The sequence below is a fragment of the Dermochelys coriacea genome, chromosome 3 (genome assembly GCF_009764565.3).
Source record: "Dermochelys coriacea isolate rDerCor1 chromosome 3, rDerCor1.pri.v4, whole genome shotgun sequence".
NCBI classification, from domain to species: Eukaryota; Metazoa; Chordata; order Testudines; family Dermochelyidae; genus Dermochelys; species Dermochelys coriacea.
In genome coordinates this window covers 131,381,397-131,402,591 of record NC_050070.1, presented here as the reverse complement: position 1 = coordinate 131,402,591, position 21,195 = coordinate 131,381,397, and the positions used below count along the sequence as shown (strand labels likewise).

Sequence of the window (21,195 nt, the reverse complement as noted above, 5' to 3'; positions counted from 1 at the left end):
TTAGTGGGGCAGGATGGGGATGCGCACACTCCTGCTGCTCCTTCCGTGGCTAAATAGAAGATATAAGATCCACTTTAGCAGACCTTGGCCTTGGTGAGTATACATGTGATTTCCATGTGCATACTTTCCAGCAGTAGTATGTGTGTGCACATTTGTGGAGTCTAACACTTGCACACAGTGTTAGGATCAGTTGGGTACATGCACAGGATTTAGTGCTGGGAAAGTACTTGTGCAGCTGTAGCTGCACGTAGCCGGCAGCTATGTTGTGCCCTCATTGAAAATCAAGCCTGCAGTCTCTGAGGTTGTCAATCCAGCACTTTCCCCTGCCCCAAATATGCAAAAATGATAAAAGACAAATAAAGTCCAGCTCTTTAGACTTTTGGCATGTTTTAGTTATTGGCAGCTCTCCAGGTTTCAAATGATACAAGTGCATTTGCCTGTCGAGGCTTTGGGTTTAATTAAAATGGTGTTTGCTCTAGAGTACATAGTCATTTACACCACACACTGTGAATATCTATATGCCACTCCTTGTCTCCACCTCTCTCTCTCTGTGTCTTTGGTGTTTCAGTGTTTTCTTCACTACTGATACTAATTTCACAAGAGTGTTTGATAAGACCTGGGTGGTAATTCATGCTGTGTTCCCGTGTAATTACACTTGACATCCATATGGTCACCACAAGAAGTTCATCTTGATTAATGATACTGTAAATTAATCCTGAAGCAAATACCATAATTGTGCTCCGTATTTATATAGTGTTTTCAAAATATGGCAGAATAAAATATTTAGGTGTAAAGAAATCTTTAAAATAAGCGAGTGAAATCCAGTTGTGATGAACTTGGACACACAATGAAACAGTAATTCCAGTAGAGACAGGCCTGAACCAAATCCCATATCTGAACAGCCCCAGACTTTGGGGAAATCCAGAGCCAAATTATTTTTCTTTCTTATTTGTGCAGCAGTAATTTGCTCAAGAATGTACCTGACCCAAGCAGAGATACTCACTTCTCCAGGGAGCTTAATCCAAATAGATTGAAAAATGCATTGCAAATTTTCCTGATTATGTAAATGACATAAAGCATTCTTATTTTCTCTCCTGACTGAAATGCAATCATCTCTGAGGTGAAACAGTGCATAGTGCTGTAATCTAGCATAACAAGAAAAGAATATCTTCTTCTCCACTTGAAAGTATGGTGGGAATTTAGGAGGGAAGAAACTTACTTAAAATAAAGCACAATTAAATTTTATTGCATCCTTTCTTGCTATTAAGCTGCCTTTATTCTTCCTGCACAGTGGCCTGGTTTACCTTCGATCCCTCTTCAGCCCATCGGGACATAGTCCTATCGAATAACAACCAGACTGCCACTTGTAGTAGTTATGACGATCGTGTTGTTCTGGGCACGGCAGCCTTCTCCAAGGGAGTACATTACTGGGAACTACATGTTGATCGTTATGATAACCATCCAGATCCGGCTTTTGGAATTGCCAGAATTAATGTGGTCAAGGACATGATGCTAGGAAAGGACGACAAGGCATGGGCTATGTATGTTGACAACAACCGCAGCTGGTTCATGCATTACAATTCTCATACAAGTCGGTAAGCTCCGATCATGTACTTTTCTCGTGGCTTGATTTCCCCCCCCTTTAAGTATGACACATTTTAAAGATTATGCATTCCTTTTCATTGAAGCAGTGGGAAAGGTGATTTCATTCCATTCCCTAGGATTCTTTGTGGTCCCAGGTCAGTATAGCAATTAGGCAAACACTAGCACCAATTGCAGTTTGTTCAAAATGAAGATATTTACCGTCAGTACTGAAAGCTGATTAAACCTAGTGATAGGCTATGCCCAGGGGTGATTTGAGGACAAGGACAGAGGAGGGAATGCCTTAAACTGATGAACAGTGACCAATCTGCCGTATTAAATAGAGGTATTGAAAGGGATTCTTTGCAAAGCCTGTCAGTCTTCTTCAGCAGGAAGACTAGTGGTTGTAATGGAAGCTTGCTAGGACTGAAGGCACAAAGTGGAGAAAATTTGGGGGTACTTATCTGGGAATTGGGTAGGTGGGGGCTGGAGACAGGCTAAGGCTAAAATACTTAACTCCCCTTCCTATCACTGTGGAGATCGGCATTTATGTATTCTGCACCCTGGTTTTATCAGGAAGATTTTCCCAGCATCAGCCAGTGTGTAACAGCCAATATCACAATACTGTAATTTCTGGAAATAATATGTGCCTTCAGAAATGGAGGCATGGCTGGGAAGAATGTTGTGTAGTTGGAATAGAGTTAGTAATCAAAAGTGTGAGCAACCAAATAATAATAATTAAAAGATTTACAATTGCAGTCAGTAGAGTTTTACATGAGGGTTGAATTTGGGTGTAGGAGTGTCAGATAACTCTCAGGAGTGCTATGATGATTCATGTAAGTTTTGTTAGGGTAAGTTGCAGACGCGACTGCTCAGTCATGGGTCACAAGAAACACTTCTAACCAAGTGGCATGATTAGGGTTCGCCATTCATGTCATGATGTTTGACTTGATTGAATCACTGGATAATACTGTTTTTCGTATAACCATAGAATTGACGGACTGGAAGGGACCTCGAGATGTCTTCTAATCCAGTCCCCTGCATTCAAGGCAGGACTAAGTATTACCTAGTATTTTATTTAGTTATAACATTTGTAAGACTAAGAAAAGTAATTTACATCATCATCATCATCCTATGTTATTCTGAGTCTTCTGATTATTTTTATTTGGTTGCCCACATCTTTGATTTCTAACTTTATATTCTAACTACACAGCCAGGACCACCTTCTCTGAACTGACATATTATTCCCACAATATTACAACAGCATGTAGTGGAGTGAATTTGCGCCAGTCTATCTATACCAGTGTTTCTCAACGAGTGGGTCGTGACCCATATGGGGGTCATGAATGTCAATCGGGGGTGCCAAAAGGTGTCAATGGGATGTAGGCGGCACCTACGGCACTTAGGTAAGCTTTTCAAAAGCACCGAAGTATTATTAACCCTATTTTACAGGTATGGGAAATTGACACACACAGAGATTATGTGACTTGCCCAAGGTCACATAGCAGGTCTATGGCAGAACCAGGAATAGAATCTGGTTCAGTGTCCTATTTACTGGACCACACTGCCCCTCCTTACCCCACTATCTTGAATATTTGTTCCTTAAAACCAATAATTAAGAGAGTTTTGCAGCGATCTTGAAAAGGCTTGTTTATAATGTTCCCTTTTTTTTAGATATTAAAGGGATATTTACCTCATAGTCACAATACCTTAAAGTTGGTTTCTCTATCTCCTGTAGCATGTACTGTATATTCTAATAAGTATTTGTATTTTAAAATATACCACAGTTGCTGAAAATTTTTTAAGGTGAAGGCCACTGCCAGAACATGACCTAGCAAAACTGTTGCAAAGTTGTCCAGCAAACCCTGTTCCCAAAACTGTGAATTAGGGCTGGCCAGAAAACAAGAGTTCAATTTTTATTTTTCTATGAAAATTTTTTGAATTTTCAACATCTGGTTTTGTTACCCATTGGAATGAATACTAGACATTTCAAAAAAAAAATTGAGGGTGAGAGGACCCCCTCCTCCTCCAAGAATAGCCAGTGGCCCAGTGGTTTGGGCGCTCACCAGGGATGTAGAAGACGTAGATTCAATTCCTGAGACAAATTAGGTGAAGCAGGGACTTGAGCCTGGGTCTCTCACATCCCAGGTGTTCTATCCACGACCTGAGAAAGTTTTGTTGAAACAGATACGTTCCTGCAAAAAGTTTCAGTTTTGATGAATCATCATTTTCCAACAAAGTGATTTGTCAAAAAATTCTTGACCATTTCTATTGTGAATATCATCTGTATATTTACAAAAAGAAAAAGAGTACTTGTGGCACCATAGAGACTAACAAATTTATTTGAGCATAAGCTTTCGTGAGCTACATCGGATGCATTCAGTGAAGTGAACTGTAGCTCACGAAAGTTTATGCTCAAATAAATTCGTTAGTCTCTAAGGTGGCATAAGTATTCCTTTTCTTTTTGTGAATACAGACTAACACGGCTGCTAATCTGAAATCTGTATATTTGTCTCTGTTCTAATTTATAATGCAGCCATCACCATGTTATAGGCAGCATCACAAACAACATGCATGACAACAAAGACGTATTTTTTAAAAAGCCATCTTGGCTTCTGGGCCATTATAGACTGGCAAAAGAATTTAAGGGCTGAGCCAAAGTGTACTGAAGTCAGTGGAAATTTTTCCATTGACTTCAGTGGGTTTTGGCTCAGGCCCTAAACCAATATAGAATAAAATAACAAAATGTGATAAATTATATGAAAAGATATTGGTCTCTGTCCCTTTAGTGCCTTTGGATTTAGGGCAGAAGTAATTTTAAGCAGTAAATAAATTAGTGGTCCATGAAATAGCTGATGCTTTCTGAAAAAATGCTGGCAAATAGTCTGTGTGACACTGTCCTAGAAACCTATTTAATGGATTCAAGGCTTGGAGTGTTGTTACGGGCAAGTGCTCTGTATTGCTTGGCTGCTCAAGAGCTTAGCAAAAGCTTTTTTTTCCATGGACAGCAAACAATAGACACATTTTGGCTTTCTGATCACTCTGCCTAAATGGGAGAACAAAACCGCTTCCATGGATGGTGAATTGCCAGCTGTTACAGGGATAGCTTAAAAAGGAACAGACTGATGGAGTATTCACTAGAGTGAAGCATAACTGTGGAGTGCACACTTTTTTTAACGTACATGCGTTTTAATGGTATTAGTGCTAGGCATTATATTTTTAACCACAGCAACCAGTTAGGTCACTTGGTTAACTCACTAGTTTCAATAGTCTTTTAAAAACAGTAGAATCTGCTTAACTATCACTCCCCAGTGGAAATAGAAATATACCGCTGAGCTATCATATATTTAACAAATCTATTAAAGCCTATGAGGGTTGCAGATGCTACGGTAATGGGAGCCATTATAATTATAGATATCTAGAGACCAATTGTTTCAGCTTTCACAAATTTTATAGGAATGTGTGAGTCTGAAAATAAACATAGTCAAAAGTCCTAATCATGGAAATTGCTAAATTCCTTTTGCAAGTTAGCAGCACCCTCAGCTCTCATTGATTCAGCATCTTGCATAACTGGGCCCTAAAACATTTTTTAAAAAAACAACAGAAGATGTCTGGTTAATGTTAGTAGCCATAGCAGAGCAGGGAATCAGTCTTTCATGAAGCAAAAGAAGTTCAGAAAAAGAGGCACAAAAAACTTAGGCTAGCAAGTATCAATTCACATTTGTTAACTGTTGGGAATAGGTGCACAGACACACCAGGTGTGCAATCTGTCCCTTGTCTAGAGCCACTGGAGTTCATTGTAGTGGAGCTGTTCTCTGGCGAGGAATGTATACATTGCAATGTATATAAAATTCCAACCACTGCAACAAATCGCAAAGAAGAAGAAAAAGATCACTAAAAAGAATTTTTGTGTCTGGAGCATCCTAAAAAAGAATAATTAACCATCAGATGGGAAAAGCCCCATCTTGAGAACTTGGGACAGAAATCAGTAGAGTCTCTTCATGGATTTCAATGGGCTTTTATCAGACTGTTGAAGAAGCAAAATAGGAGTGAAAAGAATCAGCCTTGCCATTAGAAATCAGAAAGTATTCAAATTATTGTAGGGTAGGTTTATAAGACAAATATCAACTTAATTGTTAAATCAACTTTTACATTAACTAAAAGGTGTTTTTAAAATGTTAGGACCTGTGTTACAGGAACTTTGAAACTTTCTGCCATTTTCTAATGATATAGCCAATTCTTTCAGACCTATTTTGCATCATCAATTTGGTCAATCCCCTGCTGGGAAATATTCTAAAGTGTCAGGCTCTACTGAGAGAATATTTCCAACACACCTCTGAACAACATACTAACCCACAGAGACCTTCCTACCAACACTACAAAAAGAAGGATTCTGGGTGGACTCCTCCTGAAGGTCGAAACAACAGACTGGACTTCTACATAGAGTGCTTCCGCCGACATGCACGGGCTGAAATTGTGGAAAAGCAGCATCACTTGCCCCATAACCTCAGCCGTGCAGAACACAATGCCATCCACAGCCTCAGAAACAACTCTGACATCATAATCAAAACGGCTGACAAAGGAGGTGCTGTCGTCATCATGAATAGGTTGGAATATGAACAAGAGGCTACTAGGCAGCTCTCCAAAAGCACTTTCTACAAGCCATTACCCTCTGATCCCTCTGAGGGTTACCAAAAGAAACTACACCATTTGCTCAAGAAACTCCCTGAAAAAGCACAAGAACAAATCCGCACAGACACATCCCTGGAACCCCGACCTGGGGTATTCTATCTGCTACCAAGATCCATAAACCTGGAAATCCTGGATGTCCCATCATCTCAGGCATTGGCACTCTGACAGCAGGATTGTCTGGCTATGTAGACTCCCTCCTCAGGCCCTATGCTACCATCACTCCCAGCTATCTTCAAGACACCACTGACTTCCTGAGGAAACTACAGTCCATCGGTGATCTTCCTAAAAACACCATCCTAGCCACTATGGATGTAGAAGCCCTCTACACCAGCATTCCACACAAAGATGGACTACAAGCCATCAGTGTCCCCAATAATGTCATGGCTAACCTGGTGGCTGAACTTTGTGACTTTGTCCTCACCTATAACTATTTCACATTTGGGGACAATGTATACCTTCAAATCAGCGGCACTGCAATGGGTACCCGAATGGCCCCACAGTATGCCAACCTTTTTATGGCTGACTTAGAACAACACTTCCTCAGCTCTCATCTCCTAATGCCCCTACTGTACTTGTGCTATATTGATGACATCTTCATCATCTGGACCCATGGAAAAGAAGCTCTTGAGGAATTCCACCATGATTTCAACAATTTCCATCCCACCATCAACCTCAGCCTGGACCAGTCCACACAAGAGATCCACTTCCTGGACACTACGGTGCTAATAAGCGATGGTCACATAAACACCGGAAATCTTCTGACCGCTATTCCTACCTACATGCCTCCAGCTTTCACCCAGATCACACCACACGATCCATTGTCTCCAGCCAAGCTCTACGATACAACCGCATTTGCTCCAACCCCTCAGACAGAGACAAACACCTACAAGATCTCTATCAAGCATTCTTACAACTACAATACCCACCTGCTGAAGTGAAGAAACAGATGGACAGAGCCAGAAGAGTACCCAGAAACCACCTACTGCAGGACAAGCCCAACAAAGAAAATAACAGAACGCCACTAGCTATCACCTTCAGCCCCCAACTAAAACCTCTCCAATGCATCATCAAGGATCTATAACCTATCCTGAAGGCCGACCCATCACTCTCACAGATCTTGGGAGACAGGCCAGTCCTTGCTTACAGACAGCCCCCCAACCTGAAGCAAATACTCACCAGCAACCACACACCACACAACAGAACCACAACCCAGGAACCTATCCTTGCAAAAAAGCCCGTTGCCAACTCTGTCTACATATCTATTCAGGGGACGCCATCATAGGGCCTAATCACATCAGCCACACTATCAGAGGCTCGTTCACCTGCGCATCTACCAATGTGATATATGCCATCATGTGCCAGCAATGCCCCTCTGCCATGTACATTGGTCAAACTGGACAGGCTCTAAGTAAAAGAATAAATGGACACAAATCAGATGTCAAGAATTATAACATTCAAAAACCAATTGGAGAACACTTCAATCTCTCTGGTCACTCGATTACAGACCTGAAGGTGGCTATCCTTCAACAAAAAAACTTCAAAAACAGACTCCAACGAGAGACTGCTGAATTGGAATTAATTTGCAAACTGGATACAATTAACTTAGGCTTGAATAGAGACTAGGAGTGGATGGGTCATTACACAAAGTAAAACTATTTCCCCATGTTATTCCCCCCCTCACCCCCCGCTGTTCCTCAGATATTCTTGTCAACTGCTGGAAATGATTATCACCACAAAAGGTTTTCTTCCTTTCCACGCCCCCCCCCGCCCTTCCTGCTCATCTTAAGTGATCACTCTCCTTACAGTGTGTATGATAAAACCCATTGTTTCATGTTCTGTGTGTGTGTATATAAATCTCCCCACTGTATTTTCCACTGAATGCATCTGATGAAGTGAGCTGTAGCTCACGAAAGCTTATGCTCAAATAAATGTGTTAGTCTCTAAGGTGCCACAAGTACTTCTTTTCTTTTTGAGACACAACAGCATTATTCATGGAGCGCCAGATTTCTCCATGTTTACTCACAAGTAGTAGTGCCTTCTGGGGTTTCTCATGGAGTAAGGTACTACTCAGTGGTCCTAAGTCTGCAAACACTCATACAGATACTTAACTTTACACATGTGATGAAATAATCCAACAGGACCAGAGTCAATGTGAGTAAGGGTTGCGGAATTGGGACCTATATGGAAATACTGAAAAATTGGTGGATATCTCTACAAAGAAAGATTCTCATCCAGTAAATATTTATTTAACTGCCTAAAGTATTATAATAAATTGCTGCTGTTTCCGTTAAAGTGGTCATGCGGATTGTTAAGACACTAAGTGGCTTCACGTAAAATGTAACATGCATTATCTTATATATAATATTTAAAACAAGTATGGAGTTATAAAAAGGAATTACAATAGAATTATTAGCTGGTCCTCTCGAAAATGAGATCAACCCAGCTATGTCACTCAGGGATGTGAAAAAGCCACACCACTGAGCGATGTACTGAAGACGACCTAACCCCTGGTGTAGTTGAACTAGCTACCACCTTTTGCGGAAGTGGATTAACTATGCCGACGGGAGAACCTATGTAACTGTGTTTTGTATGTGGATGATGCTTAACAAGAAACATTTTGGATGTGGCATGGTGATCTGATTAATGAAAAGGCATGGTAGTTCTGTGATATGTATTAATTAAGGCCATAATAACATGAGTTCAAAGTCTGTTCAGCCAATTGGTTTCTAAGTTATATCCAAAGCATTCAATCAGAAAAAAACTAAATGTTAAAGCTGCAAAATAAAGCACTCAGAAGTCAGGAAATGCCTTGGTAAAGTTTGTCCATGCAACTTTCACTTTCCCACCATTCCCCATCATTAGAGTGACTGGGAGATTGGTCCCAAAAGCAGTGGACCACCAAGAAGTGTGTAGCTTTTGTGGGAACCATCAGAAACACAGGGTGATCTGCACTGAGACCCTTTGCCTTTGCAGTGGCTCCCTCTTTCCTGCAGCCCTCAGCCATGGTGTTAGAGAATCCCCTCTCTGCCTTTGCCTCTGTAACACCCCTAGAGAAATTGTTCCAAATTACAGTGGAGAAGTGGTTAATGCTGAACAGACTATTAGTAACTTACCTGCTCAAGACCTGTGGGTTTGGTGGGAGGATGATGCTGGAAAGTGGGTATACCTCCATCTCTGCCCCTTCCCATATGATAGATCATGATCTCATGGAGGGGTTTCCTTTCAGTTATGGGCTGGGGGAACACTCCTCACTTCCAGCCTGCAAGCAGGGCTTTGCTGGGCTTTCATACCCTCACCCTGTGCAGGTGCAGGGACCTGTGGCTCTGTGTCATTGTTTAGCTCCAGGGTTCTTTTTCTTTCTGAGACCACCCCAGCATGCTATAAAAATGCCACGGCCCACCAGTGCCCCAATAACTGTTTATCTACATATAAAAGTCAGGACTAGTGTTAATGAGTAGCAAGGAGGGCAACTGCCCAGGATCCCACACTATAGGGGGCCCTGTGAAGCTAAGTTGCTCAGGCTTCAGCCCAAGGTAGTAGGGCACAGGGCCCTGGGCTTCAGCCCCATGCGGTGGGACTTCAGCTTTCTGGCCTGGGCCCCAGCAAGTCTAATGCTGGTCCTTGTTGGCAGCCCCCCTGAAACCTGCTCGTGGTGCCCCAGAGGACCCCAGACCCCTGGTTGAGAACCACTGGTTTACCACACAATTCATTCGCTTCAGAGAATTAATTAACTTCTTATATAGGTAGGAGCATAATACCATCAAAAAGGGTGAATCTTAAATTTCTGCTTTTGGAGAGGATCAATGTTTCTGCTAAGTGACATTTTAAAAGATGACAAAGTATATTAAAAAACTCAGCCGTATGCTGCAGCATGTAAAGCAGGACAAAATTTGTAATCAAATCAGGTACTAAGAGGGGAAAAAATAAGGTCCATCAGAAAAATATCTCTGTTATCTCAGTGTTGCCAATTCTTGCAATTTTTATCATGACTCTTGTGATATTTGGTGTGTGTGTTTTTTTTTTGTAAAGCCCCAGTCCTGGATTCATGTAATTAGGTTATGAGAATGTCATCTTTCATTTTAAAAAAATTTAGGTTTCTAGCCCTCATGGTTATAGAGCAAATCTTGAAAACAGGATCCCCAGTGACTATTACACTGGGAGGCAAAAAAAAAGAATCCCATAGTTATTATCTTGTAGGGGTTTTTTTAAACGGATCTCATGATTAGGTGGGGGACCCAACTCATAAGTTTTGAGTGGAATACTGGTATTGTCTGAAGAAATTTCATTGGGGAAAGAATCTGCCATGTTTTCATTATCAGCCCAATAAAGGATACAATCCTATTTCCACTGAAGTCAGTAGGAAAACTCTTTTTGAGTTCATGGGGAGCTGGGTTGAGCCACACAATGGTCTAATCATGTGGTTTTCAACCTGTGGTCTGAGAACTCCTGGGGGTCCAAACACTGTATTTAAGTGGGTCCATGAAAGGTTGTCATTGCCATAGAACCATGGCTTTCAACCTGTGGTCCATGGACTGAGGAGGGGCCACAGAATATATCTAAGATTTCCAAAGGGTTCTGCACCTCCAGTTTAAATTTTGTAGGGGTCTGCAAATGAAAAAAGGTTTTAAACCACTGGTCTAATCTAAAGAAAACCATTTTGTGCCACCTGGTGGACAAAACTAAAACAGCCATTACCAATAATATCAAATTCCCTGCTCCACATATTTGGTCTTAATCGTGTTTTTCAGGTTGGCATGCATGTTGTTGTTGATCACTAGACATTCTGATGAATATTACATTAAAATTGTGTTTATTCTGTGAATTGTGTGGGGGGGTTGTTTTCTCTTCTGCTGTAAATTTTAAAAAATATTGTAAACACTGAATCTATGCACGTCAGGCTGTAATTCCCTTGCAGAATTCCAGTGACATTAAAAGCATCAGTGCCTAGGGCCAATCCACATATCTAGTGGTTTTCTAGCTCAGTGCTCTTTCAAGTAGTACGGTATTGAGCTAGCCTAGTCTTTAAAGGACAAGTGCATGAATGTCAGATTATTCTTGCGTATAAGAGTTGGCTGAATCTGTCATCATGGTAGGACTCTGATGCTACAGTAGCTTTCAACAGCTACTCCTGACACAACTGATTATCACCACCACCACCAAAACAACCCCCCCCCAATCTGAGGGCAGCCTAAGGTGTCTTTTATTTTTGGACATAATTTTTGGGTCCTTTCTTGCAATGAGAGCCATAGGCACCTACGGGGAAAAAAATAGTGGGTGCTCACCCACCAGCAGCCCCACTGATCATCTCCTCCCCCTTCTCCTCAGCGCCTCCGGCCCACCAGTGATCAGCTGTTCAGTGGCATGCAGGAGGCCTGTGGGGGAGGTAGGAGGAGCAAGGATGGGGCACACTCAGGGGCAGAGCGGGGGTGGGAAGAGGTAGGGTGCAGGTGGGCCCTTCAGGGAAGGAGTGGAGTGTGGGCGGGGCCTGGGGTGGAGTAGGTGTCCAGCACCACTGGAGAAATCAGAAACTCGGCGCCTCTGACTAGAGCAGAGTAGATCCCAATTGCTAGCTGTGATAACCAAATTAAAATAGAATGAATGTTGTGTATTTGGTTCAGGCAAAAAGGGATTTCATCAGTTATAAGTGACTGTCTGTTCTTACAGTCTCTCTTATAAAGAGTTTAATGTGCCGCCCTATCTTAGACCTCAAATGCATATTAACATTTAGGCTAGTTCCTGCAGCCTTTACTTATGTGAACAATCCTGTAGATTTCAATGAAGCTGATGGAAAGCTCTTAGGATCAGTTCTTTATTAATATTAACATATTCCCTCCAGAATATGAGGTATGAAGAGTACTGGTTTCAAACCATAACTTTTCTGTCCCCAACATCTCTGCTCTATCCTGTTAGTTGAACCCCCCCTTTCTCTGTCAAGCCCTTTGGGCTTTTACAGCTGTGCCAAAATGTTCCCACTGGGTGGATATGACCTTATGGGGCCTCATTTCTCAGGGCTGCCTGCATTTAGTGGAAAATGGGAACTACACATGGAGAAAAGGCCTTTAGCAGATGTCCTCCAACTAATACTGATTTTACCATGCTGCTCCACTTTCTTTTCATTTTAGTAAGACTGGCTGAAATAGAGAGAGGCTGGAATGTAACAATCTGCCTCCTCTAAGATGGACAATATGGTCACTTTGTTTCTTAGGACAGAAGGGGGTGTTTCTAAAGGTGCCACTGTGGGCGTTCTCCTGGACCTAAACAAGCACAGCCTGACCTTTTACATAAATGGGCAGCAGCAAGGACCTCCAGCATTTGAAAATGTGGAGGGTGTCTTCATGCCTGCATTAAGCCTCAACCGAAATGTACAGGTAAATCCTTTTCAGTTCAGTCTAACTCGTTCTGCATGTCAACCAAAGGAGAAATTCTACTGCCTGTCAAAAGTTATTGCATGATTGCCAGAGAGAAGAGATTGAGATGCAGTTGTTAGGTGTAAATATGGATTTTTTTCCCACTTTGTCTAGTTTTGTTTTCTGATTGTATCTGGGCTAGTGCCACTGTTTAAAAGAAAATAGTTGGATTTAACTTTTTTGTATCACATCCCAGATATAGGGAAATGATGCTTTAGAAATAATAAATAGGTACATGTGTGTGCGCGTGCACACACACACACACACACACACACACACACCCCAGAGTTGCTTTGTTGCTGCTCCATCATCCAGGAAGCAGCAATGTTCTAAGGCCAGCCTCTAGTAAAAGTATTGATATCTAAATACTCTTAGACCTCTTATGTTTGGAGATAATTAACTACTGAGTAAGTACAATTTCAGCAGCATGATGGTAAATAAAGCTAAGAAAATGTAGGTCAAAGAATGTCTAGTTTGAAAGAGAAGACCCAGTAAGCAATTCATTCACACTCTCTTTAATTCATGACATTTGGAAACACTTATATATTCTCTGGGATTAATGGTGTAAATGTAATTTATGATAACCCAAGTTAAGGCTCTTTTGTACTGCTAGAATGGGGCTTTAATGTAACTGAGAATTAGATCCTATATGTGCCCTAGCACCTGAAAGGCTGGAGGGTTCACATTACGCCAGCCTGAATCCACAATAACCAAGTGTGGTACCTGTGTGGGTAGAGACTGCTGCACCCCATAAGTCTCTTTCCTCTGACTTGGGTTGCCTGCATGTTGGCTTAACCCCAGCTTGTTCCTCTTTTTCTGCAAGGGTAGAGAATCCTTCATTCTAGGGATGTCACATGACAGCAATAAACTCCCACTGTCCAGGCCCAATTACAGTTACATTTATACTAGGTACTGTTCACTGAAGGAAGGAAGGAAGGAAGGACATAGAAGTTGCACTAATAGTGGTCTGGGAATTGAAGTTAAAAAGGTCAATGACTGGTAGCTGTATTCTTATAATCTGTTTATTAGCAGTGTCTCAGTTCATCGTTGTTCCTTGAAGCTGGTAGCCTCTCTTGGCTGTTCCCTCTGAAGTCCTTGTGTTTCCCCCTTCCACAAAGGCCCTTGTACAGAGGAGCAATAGCCTTTTCTTCTTCCCAGTGGCCACCTCCTATGGGGTGCACTAGGATCCTCGTGTGCTGGACCTCCCACTGGTGGTGAGCTGGTGGGCCCTGGACCGCACTGCAGTTTGTTCAGACTGGGTGAAATTCACCTGTGGTGGGAAGAGCTAGTGCAAGACCCTCCATATCACTTACTCCCTTCAGAGGAGCTACTCTGTGAGTCCACTGGCTGTACAGAAGTTCCTGTGCATGCCCTACATGCCACAGGAAAGGTCTCTGAACAGACTATATGTAGGCTTGGAAGATTACATTGGGGCGGGGCAGGGGTGAGGCTGCAGATCCAGGTAACGTGAATCCATTGGCCCCAATACCCTGCACAACTGGCATGGAGGGGCTGTGGCTGCTAGTCCAGCCCATTGATGGGGTAGTAGTAACTTCTGGAGTCTGTGCAGCAGCTTTACACCCTGGGCCTGGGTTGAATTTCCCATTCGGAGCTGCAGGTGCTCAGCTTTTTTGAAAATTGGGTCACTTTCTAAGTGCCTAAATATGGACTCAGGCACCCAGCAGGTGTTCTGTGAGTGGAGTGGAGTAGAGCACCCAGTACAGTGGGGCCCTGATTCCTGATTAGGGGCTCTAGGCACGACTGTAATAAAGGTAATACAAAATTCTAAGAATTACACAGCCTTTCAGAAGTAACTGCAAGGGAGTCCGTATAGCATGCTGCAGAGTAGGTAGGTATTTATAGCCAGTCACACCAAGTTAACAGAGATTAGACACCCAGACTTTATTAATAATAATTCAAAATACTCCAAACTATCACAATGATTCTGCATGTGCTGCTTATTATATTAATAATATTTTAATAATTTGTTATTAATGGTGCCCAAATATGCCAGTCAAGATCGAGGTTCCACTGGATTTTTTTTTAAAGATATGATCTAGTTCAAGCAGGAATTATTGTGGGGAACTTCTGTGGCCTGTGTTATACAGGAGATTGGGCTAAATGATCACAATGGTCCCTTCTGGCCTTGGAATCTATGAATCTGTGTACTAGGTGGTATACTAAAACACAGAAAGACACAGGTCAGATTTTCTTAGACAAAGGTTCTTAGATACCTCAAGATGCAGATAGGCACCTATTGGTATTTTCAAAAGTGCCTAAGTCCCATTTTCCATATGAAAATCCCACTAGGCACCTATCTGTATCTTTAGGCATCCTAAATTCCTTTACAAATCTAATCCATAGTTCTTCCCCCACAGATGATACAATCTAAATAGACCAGACAGACACCCGGTACTAGGAAAATGATATTGACGTTACATGGCTTGTTAGCGCCTTTCTGGTAGTTCTAGTGCTGCAATCCAATTCCCCCCCCACCCATTGCCCAGGCGCCCCAGCCAGTCTGCTACACCCCTGCTGTCACGACATGCCCTCCATTCCCTCTGCCCTCCTCAGGGAACTAGATGCAGACGAGGGGGTGGAGGAGAACCCTTTTGTGAGTTTAAGCTTGTGAGAGCTCCTGGGAAGTGCTCAGATCCTACAGTGATGGATGCCATTGTCAGAACTCTAGGTGATAGAGGTGTCAGGCTATGGTGAGACCTGTAAAACCTTCTGTGTCCTACACTGACAGGGTAGCAGGGAAATGTCTACAAGACTCTGCTTTGTATACTTGAGGAGACCCTCTCCCCAGTCCACTTTCCACCTGCCTCATAACCCCTTGGGCACCCATTCCATCTGGGGTCACCCTTCCTGCTGACAAGAAGCAGCTGGCTCAGGGGTGGCTGATAAATGGTTGCTAGCCTTGGGAAGAGTCACAAACACCTGGCAGCTACACTCAGGGCAGCTTTACGCTTAAAAAGCTGCAGTGCCGCACCAGTGCAGCTTCGCCACTGTATTGCTTTAGTGAAGATACCACGCTACTACACCGACGGGAGAGCTTCTCCTGTCAGCGTAGTTAATCCACCTCTGCAAGAGGCAGTAGCTATGTCGGTGAGAGACGCTCTGCTTACTTCATGGATTGTTCACCCCCCTGAGCAACGTAGTTATACCAGTGTAAGTTTGTAGTGTAGACCTGACCTCAGGGGAAGAATCATTTGTACGTTGGCCCTCCCCTGGTGACATTAGCTTTTCACCATTAACCACATATTCTTGGCCTTCACAAACTCTCTGTACTAAGGATGTCCTAATTTGTATTTTAACTAAGCAGTTATTTCTTTTCTGCACAGGTGACTCTGCACACAGGACTGGAAGTACCACAGAGTGTAAGACAGCCAAAGCTGCCCAGTAACTAACTGAGCTCCTGCTGCCTAACCCTATGCTGGATTTTGTAATCTTTCTAAATACAATTTGTCATTATTCGCTATCAGTAGAAAAGCAGTGTCATCCCTAAATTAAACTAACTCTTATGCAGAACGTTGCTAATTAGCACTGTGTGATCTGATAATTAACATTAATCCACATCCATTTTTAATTTTACACTGGTAATAAGAATGCTTCTAGAATGGGGTGTTTTATTACAATGGGTGTGCATTCCTGCATTTTAGTACAAAAGCACATGTATACAGCACACTACAGACACATAGTGACAGCTAAAATGAGCACATTTTCCCTTTCATAATTGGATCTGCGCTTCACATGATTATTGTGACTAACAGTGAGGGCAATTAACCATTAGAACAATTTATCTAGGGAGGTGATGGATTCTCCATCACTTGAGTTCTTTAAATCAAGACTGGTTATCTTTTAATAGCTATGCTATAGTTCAAACAGAAGTTATGGGCTTGAAGCAGAAATTACTGGGGGAGGTTCATTGCCTTGTGTTATGCAGGAGGTCAGACTATGTGATCATAATGGTCCCTTCTGGCCTCAAATGAATTTATGAATTATGCTCCCACTGACTTCAGTGGCAACAAGATTAGGCCCTAGATACTTTTATACAAAATTAGTGCTCATTTTAGTTAGCACTAGGGTATATACCTAGTGAGGGTTAAAACTGCTCAGTAAGCATTAGTGTTTCTCATTTCAGTGTGACTGCAGTGGCTTTTGGTCTCACAAATGGGAGAACTCATTTCAGTTACCAGCAACAATCGTCTTCTGAAAAGGGAGCAGAGGAGAGTCCAGTGAAGTGATCACAGATGTTTCTTTGAAAATGGTATACACAAAATAGACTGTGTTGGGAAGAGGAGTGATACTTTATAGCCTTGATCCTGATAGGTGCTGAGCACCTGCAGTGTCCGTAGACTTCACTGGGAGTTGTGGATGGGCAACATCTCTTGGGATCAAAGGTTTTAATTTTCTACTCAGCTGGGATGAACTAATTAAGGCCCTGATACAGCAAAGCACTTAAGCATATGCTCAAATGCTTTGCTGAACTGGGGCCTAAGAATCTGGTAGGTTTTGACTTTGTCCTGCACCTCAGGAATTTTGTGGTCACCTGAAGCGTATGAAAATGAGATGTCCACAAAAGTAAGTGATTGATTGGCCACTGACAGTTTCAATCCATGGCAAAATTAGGCAGCACCTTTGCCAGCACGCAGTCAGCAGTAAATATTTTGATTTTCAATTTCTTTCTCTCTCTCAACAAAATAATGTGTGCATGTGTGTATTTTGCTGAGGGAAGAGTGGTTAACTGACCTAATTTATAGTAGCAAGTCCCAACAGATTGCATCATGACACTGCACCTAGAACTCTGCCCTCATGATCCAGCCTAAATGTGGTGCTAATAGACAGAAATACCAGAGCCCGCGGCATACTATTGTTATACTATTTCCTTTGTAATCATGCTTCCTACACACACACATCTGTACACATACACGTGTACGCCCATGCTCTTTATATATATATATAATGGCACACAGATTTTAATATGTTGTGTGGTCAGTAAACCTGAAAAGTAATTTTTAAACTAGCTCACTGCCTTGTGTAAAACTTTAGGAACAGGTCTACCCAAGGAGCTCTTCATGGATGGGATGCTGGAAATCAGGCACACTGCTGCAGGTGCACATATGATCTCCAGCTTAAGTGCATTCCCCACTACAGGTAATACCAAGTGATGGCAGATTCCAATGTGACAGAGGGTCTTGCACTTCTGGTTACAGGAAAGATGCCATCATAATGAACAGCCATTGGGGAGGGATGAAAAATGGGGTATTAGAGCAAGCCAGAATGAAGTAGTGAGTCAAAAGTAATCTATAACCATCTGTGCAGGATGCTTATTGCCACCCATTCGCTTTACCCAGCCTCCCCTTACAGAACAGAAATGTAGCTTCTTTTATATCACAACTGAACTAGAAACCATAACAGAAAAAAAAAACCCACCCTTCAAACTGTTAAGTGGAAGAGCAGATATATTTTCCTCCAAGACTGCGATATGTTCTATTAGTGCATTTTCAGACATGGAAATAACTGTGGTGTACTAATTTCAGTTTGTTAAACGTTTAGCAGAGACCAACTGTGTTTTCTTTGTCTGTTGTTTTTAAATACCATCTGACCCTGTACAGGATTTTTTTAATTCAGTGGGTCTGTTTTAAGACTACCTCATCTAGAATGCTACAGGACCCTGAATTTCCTCTTGAGCGTGCTTGCTGTAAAGTGGTCTTCTGCTAACACAGAAGTTGTAACGGTAGCTTTAGCTTTGAGTACAGCTTTACAGAGCAGCACATGGGAATGGTGTGTTTTAAGTTGCATATGGATTTTTATACCTCGCAACATCCGGTGACAATTTTTGATACGAGAAAGCACTCCACTTTTACTTTTCTTATTAAAAACGAGCACTGCTTGTATAGGACATAAGGACTGAACTTTTATCTTTACTCCAAATATCTGTGAAGTAAAATTCACATGAATTTAAATCCTTCCAATCCACAACCACTGCCAGATGTTTAAAGTGAATTCTGAAAGGGTTTTGGAATTGCTTTTGATATCTATGTTGGTTTTGTTTTTCATAAGTGCTTCTGTATCATTCCTTGTGTGTCACTCCTCAAGGTGCAGTTGAAGTTTATTTTTCTTTTTATTAATGAAAAATACAGACTGTTACAGGTTTCAAAGAGCTAATGAAATGTGGTAGGGGCAGCTCCAAATTTGTGCAGAAACACATGGACCTCTCCATTGCTGTTCTCTACACATTCCAGCGCTGGTAAAAGTGTGATGCAGCCTAGTTTAAACTGCAGTCCCCTTCCAACCTAGAGAAACTGCAGAATGGAGCAGTTACAAATATATATCCTATATTAACATTGTCAATTTGAATTAGACTAAGTCTATAGAGGGTGAGTCTATTTTTGGTTGCGTATATGTTTATTTTAAGGACTTATATTTGAAACTAGACCAAGTTGCCCTTATGAAGAAAATTTTAATGACTTAAGCTGCATGCATTTTGGTAGCTTATCTAACGGGGTAATGAAAAAATAATTAGAAACAGACTATGAGACTAGTTCTGCATTTGAATACACATGCAGAGCTCCCATGGACTTCAGTGGAAACCTCGTGTGTGTACGTGAGGGCAAAATTTGTCCCTTTAAGACCAGCACTGCATGAGGAATGAAAGCAATTCACTCCTCTGTTTAGGCTTGAAGTAACTCACTCCACTGTAGATCACTAACACAAGGCCCTTCCATCCACAAAGCCCTGCCGGCTCCATGTTCCTCTATTCAACATCTGTGTACAGAGGGAAGCCTGTGTCTGTAGAAAGTCGGGGGGGGGGGGGAGGGGAGGAAGAGCAGTCTCACCTCAGGCACATACTCCTTTCCCTTCCACTTCCCCCAAGCACCTCCTTGGGGCTGCAGCTCTGCAGGCCTTGAGGGGCTCAGAGACCTACCTAGGCTCCTCCAGCTTCTCCTCACACAAGCTGTGGGGCTTACAATTGAAAAATAAAACAGTCTTTTGCTGAATTAACTCATATTGCCACTACCCCCGACCCCTTCTTTAGCAGGAAGCCAATGGGAGTATGGTTCTCGCAGAAGTTGGGCTGTTGATGGGCCAGGAAGAACCAATGGGGCTGGATGGTAGAGCAGGGACAAGGGAGTCCATTTGGGATGCCCCTTGCTTCATTGAGATTTGTGTAGATCTCTGGGGATCATGGGAGATCAAGCTTCCAGCTTCTTGTGTGTGTGTTTCAGAGTAGCAGCTATGTTAGTCTGTATTTGCAAAAAAGAAAAGGAGTACTTGTGGCACGTTAGAGACTAACAAATTTGAGCATAAACTTTCGTGAGCTACAGCTCACTTCAAGGAATGCATCCGATGAAATGAGCTGTAGCTCACGAAAGCTTATGCTCAAATAAATTTGTTAGTCTCTAAGGTGCCACAAGTACTCCTTTTCTTTTGTGTGTGTGTGTGTGTGTGTGTGTGTGAAAATCTGCCTCTTGGCCAGCTGGACAAGCATAAAAGTTCTCTCATGGAGTTTCCTCTACTCACCGGGACAGATTATCCCAGGTGAGGGTGAGCAAGGCCTTAGAATAAATCTTACCTATTACAGTTTGCCTGCCTGGGTGCAGACTCCACAGGACAGAGGTAAACTGATTTACAGAGTTAAAAAAAAAAATCTTGACCTCCAAGAGTTTAAATTCTGTTAAAATTAAAAAAATTAAGGCATTGACTCCTGAATCCACACACCTGGATTGTCTCTACAACTGTGAAAGAAAAAGACTACGGTTTGGAGAATGATGAGGGTCCCTTAATTTCCATCACACTGCTGTGTGATCCAGAACATTACCCCTTGTAAACCTTCCTCTCAGTTCTTTCCTCTACAGATTTCCCCAGTATGTTCAGTAAAACAGATTATAAAACTTGTGCAGCTGTAGAAAGTGGAGGGAAAGGAGAAAGGGGAATTTCACTTCAGGATCATGCTCTTTTCCCCTCCACTACCCCAAGAACCTCTTTGGGTTCCAGCTCTACAGGGCCACACACCATTGTCAGGGCCACACACTGTTGGAGACCTATGCACCCACTACGGGCTTCTTTTAATCAGATCAGTTCAAAAGAAGCTCAAACAAAAGTGTTGCTACAACCTGATCAGTTTGCATGTGGGCCTGTCAGACAATCCCTTGTTGTTTCTCATTTTAAAAGGTACATAGAAAACACATAATATATATCTTTAAAATGTAAATGTTAGTGAAAAGAGCTGTGATTTATCCAGAATTTGTAGTGCAATTTGGCTTCTTAAATTTAGAAAAGACAGGTGAAACCAGTGTCGTCTCCCATTATAACCTATATAATTAAAGAGAGCTATAGAGGACAAATGTACTTATATTGGACTGAAGGAAAAAATTCATGATTACGTATATCAGAGTTTAAGAGGAAAAGTATTAATGTAATTTATTATATACATAATATTCCTTCATATTGTAAATAAGAACATTGTAATGTATTGCTGTAGTTGGTTTTTGGCTGGTAATCTGTTGTA

The 21,195-nt window shown here is 42.0% G+C and overlaps 1 protein-coding gene and 1 long non-coding RNA gene across 9 annotated transcripts in view; one reads left to right on the top strand and one right to left on the bottom strand.

The window, feature by feature from the left end:
* TRIM67 (tripartite motif containing 67) overlaps nt 1–21,195 on the top strand; it is a 66,566-nt gene that overhangs the window by 43,800 nt on the left and 1,571 nt on the right. For 4 of the 8 annotated variants that reach the window (XM_038394530.2, XM_038394528.2, XM_038394529.2 and 1 more), the window contains exons 8-11: nt 1,292–1,595; nt 12,479–12,641; nt 16,025–16,060; nt 16,825–19,529. In XM_038394530.2, the coding sequence (XP_038250458.1) occupies nt 1,292–1,595; nt 12,479–12,641; nt 16,025–16,060; nt 16,825–16,896 (575 nt within the window). In that variant the 3' untranslated portion in view covers nt 16,897–19,529. Of the gene's footprint in view, nt 1–1,291; nt 1,596–12,478; nt 12,642–16,024; nt 19,530–21,195 lie in introns of those variants that run through there. The other 4 variants (XR_005291826.2, XM_038394531.2, XM_043511340.1 and 1 more) reach the window with 4 other exon arrangements.
* Nucleotides 14,642–19,901, bottom strand: LOC122459408. Its single transcript, XR_006280083.1, has 2 exons — nt 19,523–19,901; nt 14,642–17,232 (listed from the first exon to the last, which is right to left on the bottom strand). It is a non-coding gene; the product is annotated as an uncharacterized LOC122459408 (long non-coding RNA).